At 37.4% G+C, this 18,766-nt stretch overlaps 1 protein-coding gene across 2 annotated transcripts in view; it reads left to right on the forward strand.

Moving 5' to 3' along the window:
* GLCCI1 (glucocorticoid induced 1) overlaps positions 1-18,766 on the forward strand; it is a 52,450-nt gene that overhangs the window by 17,105 nt on the left and 16,579 nt on the right. The window contains exons 2-4 of one of the 2 annotated variants that reach the window (XM_027684647.1): positions 2,921-3,072; positions 10,303-10,389; positions 17,668-17,781. In XM_027684647.1, coding sequence (XP_027540448.1) covers positions 2,921-3,072; positions 10,303-10,389; positions 17,668-17,781 — 353 coding nt within the window. Of the gene's footprint in view, positions 1-2,920; positions 3,073-10,302; positions 10,390-17,664; positions 17,782-18,766 lie in introns of both variants that reach the window. The other variant, XM_027684646.1, reaches the window with a different exon arrangement.

Here is an 18,766-nt window from a genome sequence, read left to right on the forward strand (position 1 = left end):
CACTGAGGAAGACAACAGAATCCTTCTGACTTACTCATTCATACACTTAGATATTGTCAGATGAGGTGTAGTCTGAAACTTGCATAAAATCAGTCTGTAACTTTAGAGATGTCTTGATAGTGTTGAAGCCTTTTTGAATGCTGAAGTCTGTTGGCTGTGTCCAGGAGCTGTTGAAGTGCTTCAACTGTCAGATGGTACTTGATTCTGTGAGAAACATTAAGTTTCTATCCAGAGAAAGTGATTTGGTCTGGAGAAGGATATTCATGACAGTAGCATCAACATTTCATTGATAATGAAAGTTTGGGGAGAAGTGAAAGTTTTGTAGTAGCTCCCTAGCATAGTAAGAAGACAGACTTAGGATGAGGTGAGAAAAGCAAAATTAAGAAATAAATCCTGAGAGCAGGTTTAATATTTAGAGAAAAGTTTGAGCTGATCTGATGTGCCACTGTTGTGGTCCAGTACAATGCTGCTCTCCGTGACATCCTGTCATCTCTAAGTACATTACTATACAAGACAGTTTGTCAAATGCTAACTTGTAGAAGTCCCTTCAAATTTCATGCTTAGAGATCCCTTTTTCTGTATTTTTTATGATCTAATGATATAAAAGGTCAGGAGCTGAAACTATTATTGAAAAGAGCTCAGTGCTGCTGCAGCCCTGCTGTTCGTTCTGGCTCTCCTGTGGTTGTTTCTACCTGTTATGTTATGTCAACTCTGCCTGTAATGGGGAAAACGGTGTATTTATGACTTTGGGGGAATGCATTTTAGTTGTCTTTATGTTTAACTCAGTGAATCACTTTACTAGGTGGATTCACGTATCTATGCATGCCGTCTCAAAGGCAATGGAAAGAGCGCGGACAACAGTGGAATAGGGATGGCATTAAATTAGTGTTAACTTGAATTGGTTCATGCAGTTGAGAAGTGGTTTGTTTCCTGTGAGTCATAGGAATGCTGAAGAAGAGTAGGGACTTTTGAAACCACGTCTTAAAGATTTTGTTTTCCTGGCTTTACGGTTTGACAGTGTCCTGCAGTCCACTTCCAAGATTACCATGGAAAAATAAAAATGTACTAACTTTTGGTAGTGGTTTTTTTTCCTGTTCTGTTGTAATGGTATTATGTTAGTCCTTATGGGATTGCTATTGCCTTTCCTCTGGGTGTAGAACAAGAAACAGACCTTAGCTCATTATCTCATGGTATATATTTTATTTGTGGTTTCTGGGCTTGTGCTTTCTTGGTTGGTTTCTTTTGGCAGCAAGACTTTTTAAATGTAAAGTTTGCAAAGGTATGCTTAGTCCTTATTTCCTCATCTTCAGACATTGTCTTTGCCTGTTTATCTGTACATTGTCTCTAGCATATTTTAAAAAGTGTTTTTGAGAAATTTTCAAAACTTGGGCTACCTAAGAGAGTAGCGTAGTGCCATAGTGCGACAAGGATGGTTGGAAAAATGCTTTGTAGCTATGTACCCCTTAGGTACACTTGTGTTTCAGTGCAAATGTAAAAACTAGTTTCATTTTTAAAATTTGCTATCTTTATTTTGGATTTCATGCTGCTTTTAATAGTTCAAAGATCTTTCTTAAAATGCAAATTTGTCACAATTGGAATTCTATAAGGATAGTTCTGTTTAAAATGGTAGGGATTTGATTTATATTTAAGGCAGTCAGAACAATTATATTGCATAAAAGGCAGCATGATGTATTACTGTATGTCCAATTCATGCCATTATTTAGAATTCTTCACCTGCAATGAGTAGCTAATGAAGTGTTTCAGTGGCTTATATTTGTCTAAAATGGTCTGTTTTAATACTGTCATGTTCATATATCTATAACCATGCTGTATTAGTGCTATACCCTAATAATTGTGCTGAATGTTACATAACACATTGATGATTGACTCAGCCTTTGGAGATCCATCAGTTCTAGGTGATATTGAAAATGCTTGTGAAGGCCAGTGGCCATGTTTGGATTCAGAAGTGTGCCAGCAGATCTGCTCTCCTGTTCTGAGCAGTGAGTAGGGTTTTGGTGGGTCAGATCAGTGCATAGCACGTGATTAACTTGGAAATTAGCACTTGCTATTTTCTTTTAGTAAGGGTGAGCAAAACAGACAGGAGCTGCAATGTAGGGCTTAGGTTGGCTAATGTGAAGTCTAGAAAATGAGTATATGAGGTAATTTTGCCTAAAGGACAAAGCAAGATGATCCAGAGAGCATGGTCTAAAACTGTTCTTTCCCACATCAATCTCATGAATCACCCCACACTCTGCTTTCCAAATGAAATGCAGGAAGAAGTGTTCCATGATCTAGGTGTATGAGGAGAGAAGTCCAGGAAGGACTCAAGAACTGCAGGCACTGTGATGAGCAAAAGCAAGCAAGGCAGCTGCTTTGAACTGAGCTCTGTCAGAGGGAAAGACACAGTCATGCTCTCAGCTTGCTAAGGCCTGTAGTGGGATCTTGTAAATAATATGGAATGATGTACATAAGAGCAATAAATTGGATGTACATCTTCTTAAGAACCATAATTTTTGTCATGGTTTGTGTTTTAGTATTTAGAAAGCTAAGCAAGCTAACTTAATGTTATATTATGTTATATTTTCTATTTCTGTGTGTCTGGCTTTCCTGAGTTGCATCATCACTGTATTTAAATTTACTTGATGTTTTTTGTTGATGAAAATATATGGTGTAAGTAGCCCAGTTCTTTGCGGATATGAACACTTTAAGCATTGGGGGTTTTGTGACTGTTTTCTCTTTTGTATTTGTTTTTCTTCTTTGTCTGATGTTATTTGCTTTGATGGGATGGCGTTCTTTTCAGCTTGGCATTTAGACAAAGGTTTCTGATGTGTTCTTGCCATTGTGTGTCATAGCTAGCTTTTAACATTTCACATGAAATTTAGCCTGACTTTTTTGTTGGTTTTGTTCTGGTTTTCTACAGTGGACAGGCCAAAATCCCAGCAAATCAGAACTTCTGGTACCATAAGGCGAACTTCTTCTTTGGACACAATAACAGGACCTTACCTCACAGGACAGTGGCCACGTGATCCCCATGTACACTACCCTTCATGTATGAAAGATAAATCTACTCAGGTAAAAGCTGTAAAACAAGACAACAGAGATGTTTCAATAACTGATGTCTACTCAATTTAATTCTGAAGAAATGTGGATTCACGTAATCTTACTATAAATATGAAACCCTAAAAATAGGGTACGGTAGTCTTTTTTTAAGCAGTGTCAATGCAGTAACATGGTGTGTGATGATAATATTTTTATGCTTTTAGGAAACAGTTGTTAAAAATAATTTTCGGTATGTGGGCAGATCTGTTGAGGCTAAATAAGCAGATTTCCATCTCAGCCTTGTATCTGGTTTATTTTTAAGCTGCTATATGCAAAATTATGCTGAATGTTATTTAAAAAAAAAGAAAAAATTCCATATAGCAGTGGCTGACAAACTAAAGAGTTTACTAAGTCAGGGTAAAAAATCTGTCAGTCTCAAAAAGTGTATTTGTGTCGGGGGGGGGGAATTGAGGGAAGGCTAACTGAGGTCATTGATGGCCTGATACCCTTGTGATAGCCTTGGATTCTCTTCAGGGCTCTGTCCTTAGCAGGAACCTCTGGCAGGTGGGCTGCTGTGGCCTTCATACTGCTCTTTGGCTAGAAAGGTGAATGGTGTTTCTTGCCTGCTTCCTCCTCATGCTGGAGCTTGTTGCCCTCAAAAATAATCACTGTCAAACAAATAAAAACCACATAATTCTAACCCCCACAAATTATTAGCAGAGGAGCTGCATTCTTTATTTTTCAGCAGTGCTATTGGGATATGGAATAAGTCATCTGAGTTTGTGTTCCAAACTAAATTGGAAATGAAAAGAAACTAGCTCTCTTTGGTTGTATTTTCAGTCTATAGGCTGTGTAGGGATGGTTGTTAATTAGTTGCTTATCTCTTGTGCCATGATTCTGGTCCATACTTATCATGGATCTTTAAATAGATTCTGTGATTCTAGTTTTTTGTGTAATACTGAGGTTTTCTGGGCAAGTATATATAATTTTCCTCATCTCTTCAAAATACGGTGTAATGCAACACAGGAAGTCCTCTGATGGGGGAAAGATAAGCATAGAATACTTAGAAAAGAAAAAAGATCTATCTTTATGTTTCGGAAATCTTATTTAATGAATTTGGGAGTCTGATGATTAAAATGTTCCAAGAAAATATTTAGGAACTGTAGTGGAGACCCTTTAAGAAAATGCTGTCTTCATGTCCTGCTTATTTATTTTAAAAACAGTCAGTTTTAGCAAAAAAGAAGCAGCAGTCATATTTACTGTCATGAAAGATCTACCTAAAAAGCTCTAAATTCTGGACTGGCTTTCAAAGTGCCTTCCTTTTACAATACTATTCCTTGAAGATCTTTTCTGTTTTGAAACCATAATTTCTATTCAGGAGATTTTCAGTAGCCTGCTTTGTAGTTATTGTATTTCTCAACCCCTCTCTTAAAACATATATCCATATCAAACTTTGCAAGTACCGTTATGAATAGAAAATATAGAATATTTTAACATTCACAAACAAACCTTTTCACTAGTTACAGAAAAGATAAACAAACTTGTTCTATAAATATTTGAGCTTCAAGTATTTGGCAGTAAAATTGCTTTCTTAGTGAGCTCAAGTAAGTGTTTAGGTTATGTGAACTGTTGGCTGCCTCCCTTTGCCTCATTCAGAAACTGAAAATGAAGTTTTACCTTCTCAGCATAATCTAATGTAACAAAGAAGAGAGGCAGTACTGTTGTCATTGCAAGTTAAAGTATTATTTCAAAGGGATAGGAGCAGGGTTGGTGGATATCTTCTAACAAAGAATTATATTAGCCAAACTCGAGCATGTATCAGTGTTTAGGTTGAGTCACTACTTGGGACCATATGAATATGTAAAATGGAACAGGCATAGTGATTTGCACAGTGATTTCCAGTTTAGTTTTTTGTTTGTTTGTTTTGTTTTCAAATGAAATGCTCCTAGAGAGGCTTGTAGATGATCATAAAACATTGTCTTATGTTTTGGTTGTGTGCGTGGCTTTCTGTTGTTTGAGCTCTGTGTAGTTTGAAGTATATCTAATTTCAAGAACTAAGGATGATTTCCGAGTCGTTGATAGGATGCATGCATGGCAAATTAAATTAAATTAAAGCCTTGTACTTTGCCTGGGTACCAGCACAAGTGCTTCTACTGCTTCATGTTTGTTGGCTAAGTAGCAGTTTAACTCATGGGAGTTCGTGTAGTTTACGCTATCTAAAAATAATAACACTTAGTAGTTTAGCAGAATGGAAGATGTTACAAACAAAATAAATAGAAAAAAAGATAATGAAAATCAGTAAACCATTTTTTTATGAGCATGTTTCATTGGGGAATAAATTATCTCTTGTTTTACTTCTAAACTCGTGAACAATGCTGTCAGTATAACTTACATTGTAGGTGGAATAATTATTTCTCTTTCAAGGGTACTTTTTGTCCCTAATTAAACACTAATTTAAAATCCAAATTTTGTGCAATTTTGTTAAGGTGATGATTATGGCTGTTCCAAGTTTCTTAGAATTCTTGTTTTTAAAAAAAGAGAGTCAGTTTCTGGTCTTCACTGTGATCAGATGAGCCCTCAATGAGTTTTATTCCAAGTCCTTGTTTCCCGCTTAAGTTCTTTCAACCTGTGTAATACTCATGAATAAAACACTTCTTCTTTTTCTAAAATAAAATCACAATTAAAAAAAATCAACAATATCTCACTTTTTAAATAGAGGGAACAGAATTTTATTTGGTTTAGTTTCTGTTGCATCTTGGAGAATAGGAGCTATAGTTCATATTTCTGTGTCCCTCTTACTTACCCCAAATGTTTTGATTTAAAATAGAGAAGTGAGGTTGTTACATTCTGATAGTTATACTGTTCAGTATTTCTCAGAATTCTGCATGTGTTTATATTAGTGTATGTATGTGTGCATACACATAGAACTAGTTGATCTTTAGGAAGTAGCATGTTTTGGATAATTAGAGGTATGCAATTTTATTTAGTAGTGTTTTAAGTATTTCAGAAACACAGGTAAACTTTCTATTATAGGAAGTTACACGTGTTGATATACTTTGTGATCCCCTTCCTGAGCTCTTCCACTGTCCTACTTTCCTCTCCTTTTGTAAAATCGGAACTTTTCATTAAGGTCATTTAAAACTCAGTATAGCTTTCTTCCCCATTTTTTCTGTCTCTGTTGGGAGCACTGATGGAGCAATTCTGTACACCGCTTCTTCATGCTTCATCATTAAGTATTTCCCCCTTCACAGTGTACGGAATAATTCAATGTTGAAATGGTTATCCCTAACCTTGAAATCTTCAGAAACATTTGGATAATTGCCAGAGTTGATTAATATAATTATCTGGCAGTAACTAAATAATATAAAGGATACTTACAAAATTAAAAAGGAGAGATTAGAGATAAACATGATGTTGATACCAGTTAAAGTTGGTCTGTGTAATCTTTCTCAATCTAAATAATACAAAGAAATGAACAAATGACCAAATGGAATATTAGCCAATGATTTCCAATTGACGACTTAAACTGGAGTCCAGTATTGTTGGATATGCCTTTCTCATTGTATATGGCAATTAGGTATTACACAAATTAAGAAAGTTTGCAAAATGACTCTCAGAATTTTTGTTTCACTCTCATCTAAAGAATAATGCAGAGTTATTAGGTTGAAATGCTTGGCTGAAATATGTTTTTCTTATGTGTAGGTCAAGGCTTTAATGTAGTTAGCCCTCATTAGACACCTTTTTTTTCCTTCTGGATAGAATTTTTTTTGCTCTAAAATGAACATCATAAACCAAGAGGCTCAATTCCATGAAACTTTTTTATTGGTGTATTAGTTATCATTGATTTTATGAGATAATTTAATGATGTAGTTTGGATGGAAGTTACAGGGAAGAAGATACATGTGTCATAGAGCTATGAATTTATCATTCTAACTTTACTTAACCTGTCTTACGTTTAGGAGTTATCATCTATAGTCAAATTAACTTCTAACTCCTTAGGCTATTTCTTTCTGTAAAATTTCTGGAGGGCCTTTGAATACTTTGGAAATATCTGAAAACCCATCAGTTTTTATCTTCTAGTGTTGCTCTTGGGTTTCTTCTGAATGTGGAATTTCTTCAAAAACATTACTGCTTCCCCTGTAAAACCTAGACTTGTGTAGATATTCTGGGATGCAGGCTAGGTATAGTAATTGAAGGGAAGGGCTGGCAATAAAATGTGAGATGTTTAGAGTAATTCAGTCTTATTTTAGGTTTAAGTAGGTTGGTATTCTATGCAGTCATTCTGATCTAACTGAAGTGGAAAGAATGTAGATGTATGTCCCTGACATGGGTGGAAAAGCAAGGCAGAATTACCTAATGTGTTGGAAGAAGTGCTCATCTCTAAGGGGCTGGGTGAGATAGAATGATGGTAGCTGAGGTTTACGTGAAGACTAAGAGACCAACCATATATGATGTTCTCAGCACGTCCTGCCCCACATGTCGACTGAAATGGACCACGAACCTTCACAGTTCGAAAACTAGTCATCCACCTCTTGTAGCTGCAGCATGTTTTATGTTATATTTTCAAGGTTCTCCTAAAATCTTAGTTTCTCAGACTTGCAGGACTAATCCTTCTTCATGAAGTTCAGTGCATACTTATGTGATGCATTCTTTTGCTTCTGCTCTGAAATATTACCAGTTTTGCAGGTAGTGCCTGACCTCTCTTACTGTGTTCCTGACTTGAGATGCAGCATCTTTGGTTTTGTTTATTGTGATTCGGACATTTTTCTTCGAACACGATTTTGAGTTATATTTTCCATTATTTTTTAATATGTTTAACGTACGGGAAGTACACTTGCAGCTTCAAATGAAGGGTTCCATGGATAAGCCTGTTTTGTGGAAGTTGTAAATAAAGATGAGAAAACAGTTTTCATGAAATGTGACATCATGGGTGCCATACCACCCCCATTTTATTTATGATTTAAATGACAGCCTTTAAGTGAGATACGAGATGGTCATACGTGAGCTAAACTTAGAAAACCAGAATTTCTATTTGAATGCAGCAAGTCTGGGATGCTTCTGTTTGTTTTGCTTTTTAAAAGCTTTTCCTTGAATATCAGGATTTGGGGTTATGAACCCCAAACTAATCTTCATATAATGTGGATTACAGTAAATTAGAAACAGCATTTTCTAGGGTTTGAGGAGGACTAGCTTGCTATAATATTCTAGTAACTGCTTATGTTTTTTTTAATGCTTTTTCTTTTTTTCAATCTGACTCCAAATAGCACAGTAATATAACATTGCCTGACTTCAATACTGTGCTAGAAACATCATATAGCATTTGTAATCTAATGCTGCTAATAAAATTGAGGCTCACAAATAGTCTGCCCCCTGTATACTGATGGTGTATGTGTATTATTGAAAGGTTGTGTTTGGACTCAATTTACCAGAGGTGGAAGCAACAAAGTAATCTTTGTCTCAAGGGAGGTAGTATGGGAGTGTACGAGAATGTCAAAGCATACTTGAGAAAGTGCAAAATTTAGTATTAAATGAATGGATGTTTTCTGATTTTTACTTTTGATTTTCATCTGCAATATGAGTCCCACCTGTCTGCTAACAGTCACTGGTGGTGTTGCTGAAGGTCTTCAGGGTGTTGTTACTACTTTGTTTTTTGTTCTTGCTGTCTGGATCAATATCTGTGCTTATTAAAAAATACAAGCAAGCTCTTGCTTTCTGCATATTTGTTTTGTTTTTGAACAATGTACTTCTCTTCATTGAGACAGTCACTTTGGTGTTTTAGATTCTTGGTATCTTTTCTCTTTATTAAGACATAGTCGAAAGGCTATGAGTTTGTAGTGATCCTTGCTGCACCCTCCTGCACTACAAGTAAGTATTTAAGCACCCAAAATGCCTGCTTCTACTTCATCCTGGAGTCGTTCCCCAAATTATGGAGCAGTATTGTATTCAGAAAACACTGTTTGGAAGATAAATTTTCATAGAATTCCCTTTACATTGCTAGTTTTCTGTTTCTGTATAAGTGTATGGTTCCAGCTGTACTTGAGATGTTGTAAAATACTGTAAGAAAAGAGCAATTTAAATTGGAAACTAAGTTGTAATAGGTTGTGAAAGCCCATGATTTTGAAAAAGAAGCACATTTTTCCCATTTTCTCTAGTTCCTTAGAAATCTGCAAGCCACTTCAGTGTTTTAAAAAACATTTAAAACCAACACAATGTTTTTCACACATTTCAGGGAGATGGTAAGTACCCAGTCTGCAAAAACAAGTAATTACTTAGAACATGGCTCTGTTAAAATGCAGAGCAAGTGGATGCACACACAGTTAGCACACTCATGTGGCAGAGGCTGTGCTTTGGGTGATGAGAGTCAAGGATTGCCTGGCTAAGGCACATCAATGTTTTCCACATATTTTTAAGTAGCTGTTTTAACTCTTCACTCTTGATTTATTTTTTTTTTCAATAACCGTATTACCTTCCTGGTTTCTTCTCCACACCCAAATAGAAGGGGGTATTATATGACAGAATCATGTAACAAGCACACAGAACTCTTAATTTTTTATATAAAGACTTGTTTTTTCTTTTCTGGGAACATGCAGCAAAAAGTTCAGTACAGATTTTTTCAGTTTTGCTTTCTAGTCATCCACACAGCTTGCTGGGCCCTGCTGAAACCATGGAAAGTGCAGAAAACACAAGTGGGATATGAAGCCCTGTGCACACAGAGAGACTGATCACATGAAATACTAGCACTGATGAGTTAGGTGTGGGGCTGTAGGCTGTATAATACTGTGGCAGTGTGGTGGTTGTGAAGGTGTAGCCAATGCTCTGAAATTACAGTTCTGTGCATGATGGTACCGTGCCTGGCCTGGCATGTTTGTGTAGAGTGGCCTTGCCCTGGGGGGCTGCTCCCACCTACCTTTGCAGGGCAACAAGGAGCTGCAGGCATTGGTTTTGTGGTGTTCCCCAAGGTGGTTTCCAGCTTCCTTCCTGGGTGGAACAATCTCTGGGATTGCCAAGCCTCCGATTGCTTCTTCAGTAATGTGCATTGTCCTCATGCTTTGTAAATGCAAGTTTGCAAAGCCTTGGTTTTCTATATTGCTTTTTATTTATTGAGACTGTTACTGCTGTATATCAGATTCTGAAATTTATTCTTCATGTGTAATGCCTAAACTCTGATGCTGCCTAAACAGTAAAGCAGTAATTTGTGCCAGAAGTTTTTCTCACTTGGAGAATTAAGTACAGTGTATTTTCTTTTTTTTTTTTTCCCTCTAGACACCCAGCTGTTGGGCTGAAGAAGGAGCAGAAAAGAGATCACATCAGCGCTCAGCATCATGGGGAAGTGCTGATCAACTGAAGGAGGTGAGAAGTTTTGCACAGTGGAGCTTTTCAAGTTTTGATAAGCCCAAGACGTTTCTTAAGCCCTATCTGGAGTCCAGGAAACTGCACCCTTTCCCTCCCCTTTGTTGCTTTTGAAACAGATTTTACCTCCAACATAAGAGCAGTTTTGACGAGTGATTCTCATTTTATGCTTGTTGGACTTTCTCCCTGCATACTATGAAGTTTTCGCTGTGAAAGAGTGGTTGGAGTGAGCATTGAGGAACCAGCTTGTTGCTTACTAATTTTTCTGTTCAGGGTTACCTTAATTAGCTTTCTGTTCTTTAATGATGCTCTCCTGAAGGAGGCAGAGTGTAAGGTGGTATGTGGTATGTTAGCATATTCTTGTTTAGAAATGTTATTCAAGTTTTAGGTTGGAGATAGAGAGGACACCACTTTCAAAAATGAAAAAGTGTTGGTACAGTAATGGTATGAGCACTTTAATCATACATATTTTGCTATAGACTGCAATTGCAACTAGGAAGAACCCACCAAAAGGGAAGTGGATTTGCATCATGAGAAAGTACATATAGTAAAATGGTCTCCAGATCAGCTGAAATGACAGTGTTACAGTTTTTCCCAATAACCTCCATTTTGTCCAGAGTTTGTGTAACTAGGTCTGTCCAGAACCTAATAAGTGGCCTACATTTGGCATCATGCCACTGTCAGGAAGTATGTAGCCTCTCTTCAAGAACTGTGCTTTTCTTTTTATAAAATGAATCTTGCAGCATGTTCCCATGAGGTGGAACTTTTCACTGGTACTCTGGGCTTCTTGCATCCTCTCTCCTGACTCCCTTTTGAATAGGGCATTCAAAAATGAGAGCAATATCTAAGGAGATAATGTTAGAGGCAGTATATAGTTCTCTTCTGGAAAGCCATTGATAGGAAGAGTAGTTGTCAAAAGGAGTTTAATTTTAAAATCAGATTTGACAAATACAGAATAATCTTGCAATCTAGTGGTGGCAATAGCCTCATTTTCAAAGATGAGGAGCTGGGCCAAAGAGAGCTTGATCCAAAGAGGGTTATCTGTTCCCGTCTCACTGAGTACCTCTAACGAAACCCTGATGTGTTGGTACATGGGCCTTCAGTTGCCTGGATGACTTCAGCTGTGAGGAAGCACTCAGAATCACAAATGAAGTGACCAGAAATTAGTGCAGAAGGAGTTTTGTTTCTGAAAAGTCTTGACTTAAAATAGTCCACCAGCACAAATTATAGCATGGACAAGAGTAGCATCTGTTTTTCTGGGATAACACTTCCTTGCTTTTACTGAGACGCAATCCTTCGTATTCTGGCAGTTCCCTATCAGGCTGTGCAATAAGCAGCTCTTCTTCACCACAGGACTGTGGCTGTCAGTGATAGTGAAACCTTCAGCATGGGAGCAAGTCTCTGCCAGTTGATAACAGTGACCCATTGTGCTAGGTTGCCACCCCCTTAATGTACTTGACCACAAGAGAAAGATAAGAAATGTGTGGCCAATGTGTTTCATGGTTCCCTTTTTTGATAGAGCACTGCAATGGACAAAACAGGTTGTGTTGTTTCTATCCAAACTTTGCAACGGTTGTTTACCCTCAAACCTGCCCTTGTGTTCTCCAGCTTACAGTTCTTCCTCTTCCTCTGTTTTCCTTTTTCCAGCTTCTCAGGCTAGTTTTCTTGCCCTTCTAGTTCCTCAAGTTCATAGTGCCAGTGTCATTCTGTGTTTATTATTCAGCCAATACTCACCTGCCTTCCCCTGTTTGAGCTCTTACTCTCTTACTTTCCAGCTCCTTGTCAGTTCTGTCTTTGCATTGTTTGGCTTCTGTTTTATCCCTTTCTTTTTCCTTTTGCTCACCTTTAAACCTGGGGGATGGGAGCTGTTAAGAGTTTGTTCAACACTAACAGTATCTGTGCACTCAGTTTCTTTGTGCCACAGTAATCTTCAGTTCCTGGAAGGATAAATTCTGTGGGGCAGTTGTGTTCAAACTGTAAAACCCACTAGAGACAGAATTACTAGCAAATGTAGCTGCCAGTTCCAGACATCTTTCTTGAACATGTGCAAACTGAAATTTTTGCTAAAGCTTCACCAAATGCGAACGTTCTTCCAAGGGACCTTTGCAGCATAAAGAACCCCCAGGCAAATGTTTGGCTTTTTCATCCAAGCATTGGAAAACAGAGATTCTCAGGGAAAATGCTACAATAATTTGTTTTGGCACGCAAAATGGTAAAAATCTCTTCTGACCCCTTTTCATTCTGAATCACATTCTTAAAACACCTCTGCTACTTGTACTGAAGTTCTTGATGTGAAGAAGATAGGAGAGCAGAACATTGCATAGTAGACTTTAGAGAAAATTTGACGAAGCTGTGGACACCTGAAAGCAAGAGCTTAAGTAATGGATATAAAAATGTCACCTTCTCCTGAGCAACTGCATTTGTTATGTGTAACAAACAAATATAGGTAAGAGTGTTCTGCTCAGCATTTTGAATTGTTTCCCATAGCATTCAACAGTAAACATAGGTAGCTGTGTATGGTTTCCTTGGCTTGTCTTTAGAGTTTGGATTCATGTTTTCTTGCTGCAGCAATTAATGGAGTGATTTTTAGCATGTATTTTTTATTATGTTGCTGACATAAACTAGCCAAACACTTGTACACAGAATTTTAATTGGGTTTGATAAAATAAGATTGAATGTGCTTTTAAGTTTAAAAAAATAATTTTTTCCTTGGTTAGTTTGAGTACTATTACAATCAAATACATTTGTTTAATACAACTGGTTGGCTCTTTGAAAAAGGTCTGCATTATAAAAACTAAAAGTGAGTATTGTATAGACTTAAGATCCCAAGCAAGAAAATGAATTCTGTATTACCGTCTAAAAAAAGAATTTCACTTTGTGTAGTGAAGCTTATTTTGCCCTTGATTGAAATAGGTATGTGTTAGGATTGAATCTGTCTAGCACTGAAATAGGCACTGTTTGCTTTCCTGTAGTGGGTCTATTAAAAATTTAAATGTCCCCTGCTGTCACTATGAACTTTGTAATGATAGAGTGTACCTTTTTAATAATTTCTTGACAAAATCTACTTTTGAAAAATTTGTTTTTTTCTAAAGGGTGAACTGTTTGAGTTTACGAAGCCTTGAGTTAACTTGCGTAAGATAATGCCAAACTGCTTTAACATTATTTTAATAGATACACATTTTGACTGGGAGATAGAGATTGCTTTCAAGTCTTTGTACTGGACACAAACCAAGTAGTGGTTTGAACTGCTGGTATTTTTTTCCCCTTTCAACCTGAAGAGTTAGTTTGAAATTCCGTTTAAGTTGTTCAGGGACAATTTTAGATACAGCTTACCCTGAACTGGAATTTACCCAGAACTGGGAAAAACCCACTATTGAAAACAAGTAGTTTTTGCTCTGTATAGGTTTTTAAAAACATATTTCAGACAGCTGATATTTCACTTCCCTTAAGCAGCTCTGTGTGCTGTACCTGTTACACGGACACCAGCAGCCCCCCATTGGAAGGTCCCTTGTGCTCCAACAGAGTACTTGAAAAGGATGTGGGAATAAAAGAGAATTCAATATGAGAGCTTGCACACCTTATGTGCTTTCATATACCAATTGAAAGATTGTATTCAAAGGTTTACAGTCAATTTCTAATGCTTGTTTTGCTCTCTGACCTACTCTTTAACTTGTTTATTAACAAACGGCTCATGAATGAGATGGAGCTCACTCATTAACAAGGAGTTCATGGTTTGTTCAGCAGTAGGAAGTTACCATGTTGTGTAGCCTCACCGGGAGAAATACAGCCTGTTGACTGGTAAATATTAATGAGCATTTGGAGAGTGACTTGTTCCTTTATATTAATAGTCTGCATCTAGGTCCCTTCGAAAGGGAAGAATTACCAGGATATTCAGATTATTCCAGTGTTGTAAAGAACCAAGGTAATTTGGTTATTTCTCAGGTTTTTACCATTAGTTATATTCCATTGCATGCATATTACAAGTGGCATAGACAAAATTCGTATTTATTTCAAGTACATTTGAGTTGTAAAAATATTCAGCAAGCAAAAAATATATTTATAGGGTTTTTTCCTAACTTGTTTTTGTAATAATCTTTGATGGTCGTCTTGTCTTTGGCTGTATGACAGTAAACCATCAAAGCTGAACTGAAAGTTTGTGCCCTGAATGACTTTGTGTAGGTTTATTTCTGATAAGATGCACTAATCTTTGTGTTTTCTTGGGGATTTTTGTTGTTGGGGTTTTTTTATAAATTACTTTGAAGTAGGTGAAGAAAAGAGTCTTTCCGATGCATGAGCAACGTTGCAGAGAATGGTTGCTGGAAGAAGAAAGGCTGACCATTTGAATTGGTACTCTAAAATACTTGTAATATTTTATGGACCTAAGTGCACATATGTGTAAGGCTTTGACGTCTTTGCGAGTGGATGCTTTAGGATACAAATCTTTTGTGGTGATTTACATGTGTTCCTTAATATTATTGTATATGCCCCAGTAACATTCATGGTCAGGACTTGGGCGTGTGAAGGAAGTGGTGTCCCAAGCCCTTTCTGTTTTAGCTGCTCTGTGAAAATGAAGTGTGTCGTTACTGCACCTCTTCCTGTTAGTAGTAGTGGCTTTATTTCAGTTTGAGATAGAGAATAATTGGCAATTAAAAGGTAGCCTTGTAGAAGAAAAAAAGCTATTGCAATGTCAGGATTATGTTTAGCAAGTGGCAGATTCACCGTGAGCTCCCCTTGATGAAGAGATGGAGCATCATTTAGTTTAGAGGATTTCATATGCTCGGCGACACTGCCTGCTTGCTGGTTGCCTGTACTGGCAAGCCTCTGTCTCCCGTGTCCAGAGCATAAATAAGAAATTTATATGCCCATCTTTACTTTCTCATTTTTTGTCCAGTGGTAACTACCACATCATGGACATCCATGGTCCTTCAAGTTCAGGGTTAAGGACATATGTTCTGAAAAGGCGTATCTGTTTCTTCTCTGCGTGGCATGTTTGGCTTAAGTGATCATATCAGTTCCAGATACAGTCAAATTCTTCAGCAATTTTTCATCTTTCTGTTTGTCCTGGATGACTCTTTTCTCTCTGTTACTGTCAAGAACCTACTGACTGCCAAAATATACATAGTCTTGAGGTAGCTGAGAGAACCTTAAATTGCAGGGATCCATGATTCCTTTCACAGTATCAGAGCTTCAAGGCTTTGGCTAGCCTAGAGACATACCAGCCTATCAACACTCTTCCATTTAGTGCTTTCACTATCTGAATTGTACTGTGAGAGGCTATGTTCTCAAAGATTTGCAAGCTATTTGTGACAGAAATCAGTCAGCCCGATCTCTGAGGTGGAATTGTGTAGCTTTTTTTTTTTTTAATTGTGTGCTCCTAGGGAAAGCCCAGAAACCAGATTTCATTTAAATCAAAGAAAACAGTGCATTTAACTTTTTACTAGGAGGAAGTATTCAGCATTAAGGAGACACGGTAGAAGTGAAAGATTTATATACAGCACTCCCCGTGCTTTCTGGTTATTCTTGTAGCCAGCCATCTCTATCCACAGCTGTCTTCTGATCTGGACATCATTTTTCTCTTCTGTTTTTAAGTTTTTAAAGGGGAAGATGAAGATTATTTCCCAGTTCTCTCCATTCTCCGACGTTCCAATGTAAGACATAAATATTTGTAGATGTATGTATACTTACCAGACTGATTACCTGCTTGGTTTTTCATCTATGGAGTTAGGTTTCATAGTGGCTGGTACTCCTACAGGGAGAATGGGGAAGTTCTGGACAAATTTATTTTTTTTAGAGATGAAATATCTCTTCAGACTGCAAAGTTTCTTCCAACATGGTGCTTGAGTTGCACTCTTCATCAAGAGATTATGGCCCAGTTCTCTAAATGCAGCTCATCTGTGTTAGTAACTCAGTTGTATTAGAGCTCTGTTTTTCTTGATGCGTTTTATACCCGGACCCTTTTGGAAGTCTGAACTGTTTGTCTGTTGTTAAAAGATGAAAGTTTTCAACTGTTTCTGAGTAGCAGTTCTCTGAATATGGGTAATGAGCTGTGGCAAGAGGCAATATGAAGCCTTGAAGGTAGATTGTTCTTTAGTGCTACCAGAAACATCACAAGGAAAATTCCACAGCCTGGAGCAAAGCTCCATCCAAACCACACTGTCATCTCTGACACTTGAAGAGTGACATGAAGTGATTCTCTACCACAGAGTTGCTTTGTAAGAGTACTAGTGATATATTTAACTACTTTGAATTAACCACACAGTGTGTGTACTTGTAAGCTGTCACTCAGAAAGAGAGGTTAGTTTCCAGCTGAAGAAGTTCTTTGACATATGAATTCCGTGTGCATTCATTCTCCTTACTTGCCCTTCAGGTTTTTAAAAATTGTATCACTTTCTGAGTTAAAAATGAAATGGGGCCATATGTGGCCTTATAATTCCAGTGTGCTGAGCCTGAGGAACAGTGGGATTTGAGCCCAAGGGAACAAATTATCCAGTTTTAAGGAAGAGTCTGTACCTGTTATGTGAATTTACACAGTCTAAAGACATTCTGAGACAATGTTTATAGAGGTAAATGCTTGCTTTCATGTAGAAATTTCCCAGGAGGAATAAATGAGTGGAGGAATCCCCAAATGAAATTCTTTGGTTTCTTGTTAGGGAGGAGGTCAAATGGATAATGTCTTTAGTTGTATTTGACATTTAAAATATGTAACTTTTGATTAGATATCTTTGCAGCAGACAGCAGAAAAGATAATTCTGTCTGTCTCAAGGAATCTGTGATAATTTAGCCTGCAGGGAAATGCTATTAAATGTATTAAATAAGGTCTCTAAGATGAGTAATGCATTTTGATTGTCAGTTGTTTGTGAAGGTGCTTTGCTTTTATGATGAATTATTATTGAAAAACTTTGGTTTGGTTTAAGATCAAGTAAATTAAACTGCAGTCTTCAAAGTCCCCAGCTTAAATCAGTTATAGGTCAGAAATTGCTACAAATTGTCATTCTTACTGCTTTTGTTTGCACCAGTTATTGCAGTCCTTGTGTGTAAATGAGAAAATTCAGTAATTAAACTGTATTCAGGTTGGTGAATAGGGCAGATACTTTGGAGAAAGTATCTGATAAGCATAAAGAAGCTTTAATGCTCATGCTTCAAGGAAAGGCAATCCCATATGCCTATAAAATCCTCCAAAGAGAATTAAAATGTCCATGAATCATTTTGTATGTGAAGATTTGAGCAGTTACCCATTCGATAACTCATTCTCACTTCACCTGAACTTCTTTCCAGCAGATTGCCAAACTGAGGCAGCAGCTTCAGCGCAGTAAGCAGAGTAGCCGTCACAATAAAGAGAAAGAACGTCAGTCACCTCTCCATGGCAACCATATAGCAATCAGTCAGACTCAGGTAAGTAGCCTCCTACCTTATCCGGGTTGGGAGAATGCCCTGGTGAGCCTTCCCATCTGTCTTCTGTTTGTACTCTTGTGTGGCACACAAAAATGCTTAATGATCTGATGCTACCATATCTTCGCTGAAGTTTATCTGGTGGTTGTCATATAATTAAAAAAGGAGTGTTGCAGAAGGATAGCAACTGAAATGTATTATGATGCTGTAAAAATTCTGAGCGTGACCAGATAAGGCTGTGCTTCCAGCAATATGTACTTGCTTTCAAGACTGATTTTTGTGGTATACTTTTAGAAGTATCTGCTCCTCCGGAAGGTATTGGCAACCTAATTTCTTCTAGGCTAGTTAAAAAGTAAAAATAGAAAATAAAGAGGGTAACAAAGCAGGGTGCAATGCCCAATGCAGTGTTTGCTCTAGTCATTACAACCTGCCAGCAAAACTGAAACCCAATTACAATTCCAAAGCTCAAGCAAGATTCAGTCAATGACTTCATGAATCTTAAGCCACTTGTAGAAAGCATTTAATCATGACTCATTTGACAGTGCAGACATCTGAGCCTGATGAAATTTCACCTGTTGGATCCTTAAATTGGACCGTCACAATTACTAACAGGCCCCTGTTTGAACACCTGAAATGTTGCTTCTGTCCTGGTATTTCCTACTTCCTGACTGCCTTTTTAACTACCTGATGTTTTATAAAGGAGTGGTTGAGCTGCGATGGCTGATCCTTTATGGTCCTTCTTCTGTTTGGATATAATTTTGTAGTTAAAACCTGATCTTGGGATGAAGACATATAGGAATTTTATATTCTTCCTGAACCTTTTATGCCTTTATAACAAGGGATTCTACTACATTTTGCATAGGAAAGGGTTTGCTTTACATTTCAAAGTAAGCTGTGGCAAGTACCTGTGCCATTATAGTCACAGTACAAACAGTCTTTGCCACAGATTGAAATCCACCTAGAACATATGCCATGAAGAAACATTCCT

This window comes from Neopelma chrysocephalum, unplaced genomic scaffold (assembly GCF_003984885.1).
Source record: "Neopelma chrysocephalum unplaced genomic scaffold, ASM398488v2 Primary Assembly neopelma1_67, whole genome shotgun sequence".
NCBI lineage: Eukaryota > Metazoa > Chordata > Aves > Passeriformes > Pipridae > Neopelma > Neopelma chrysocephalum.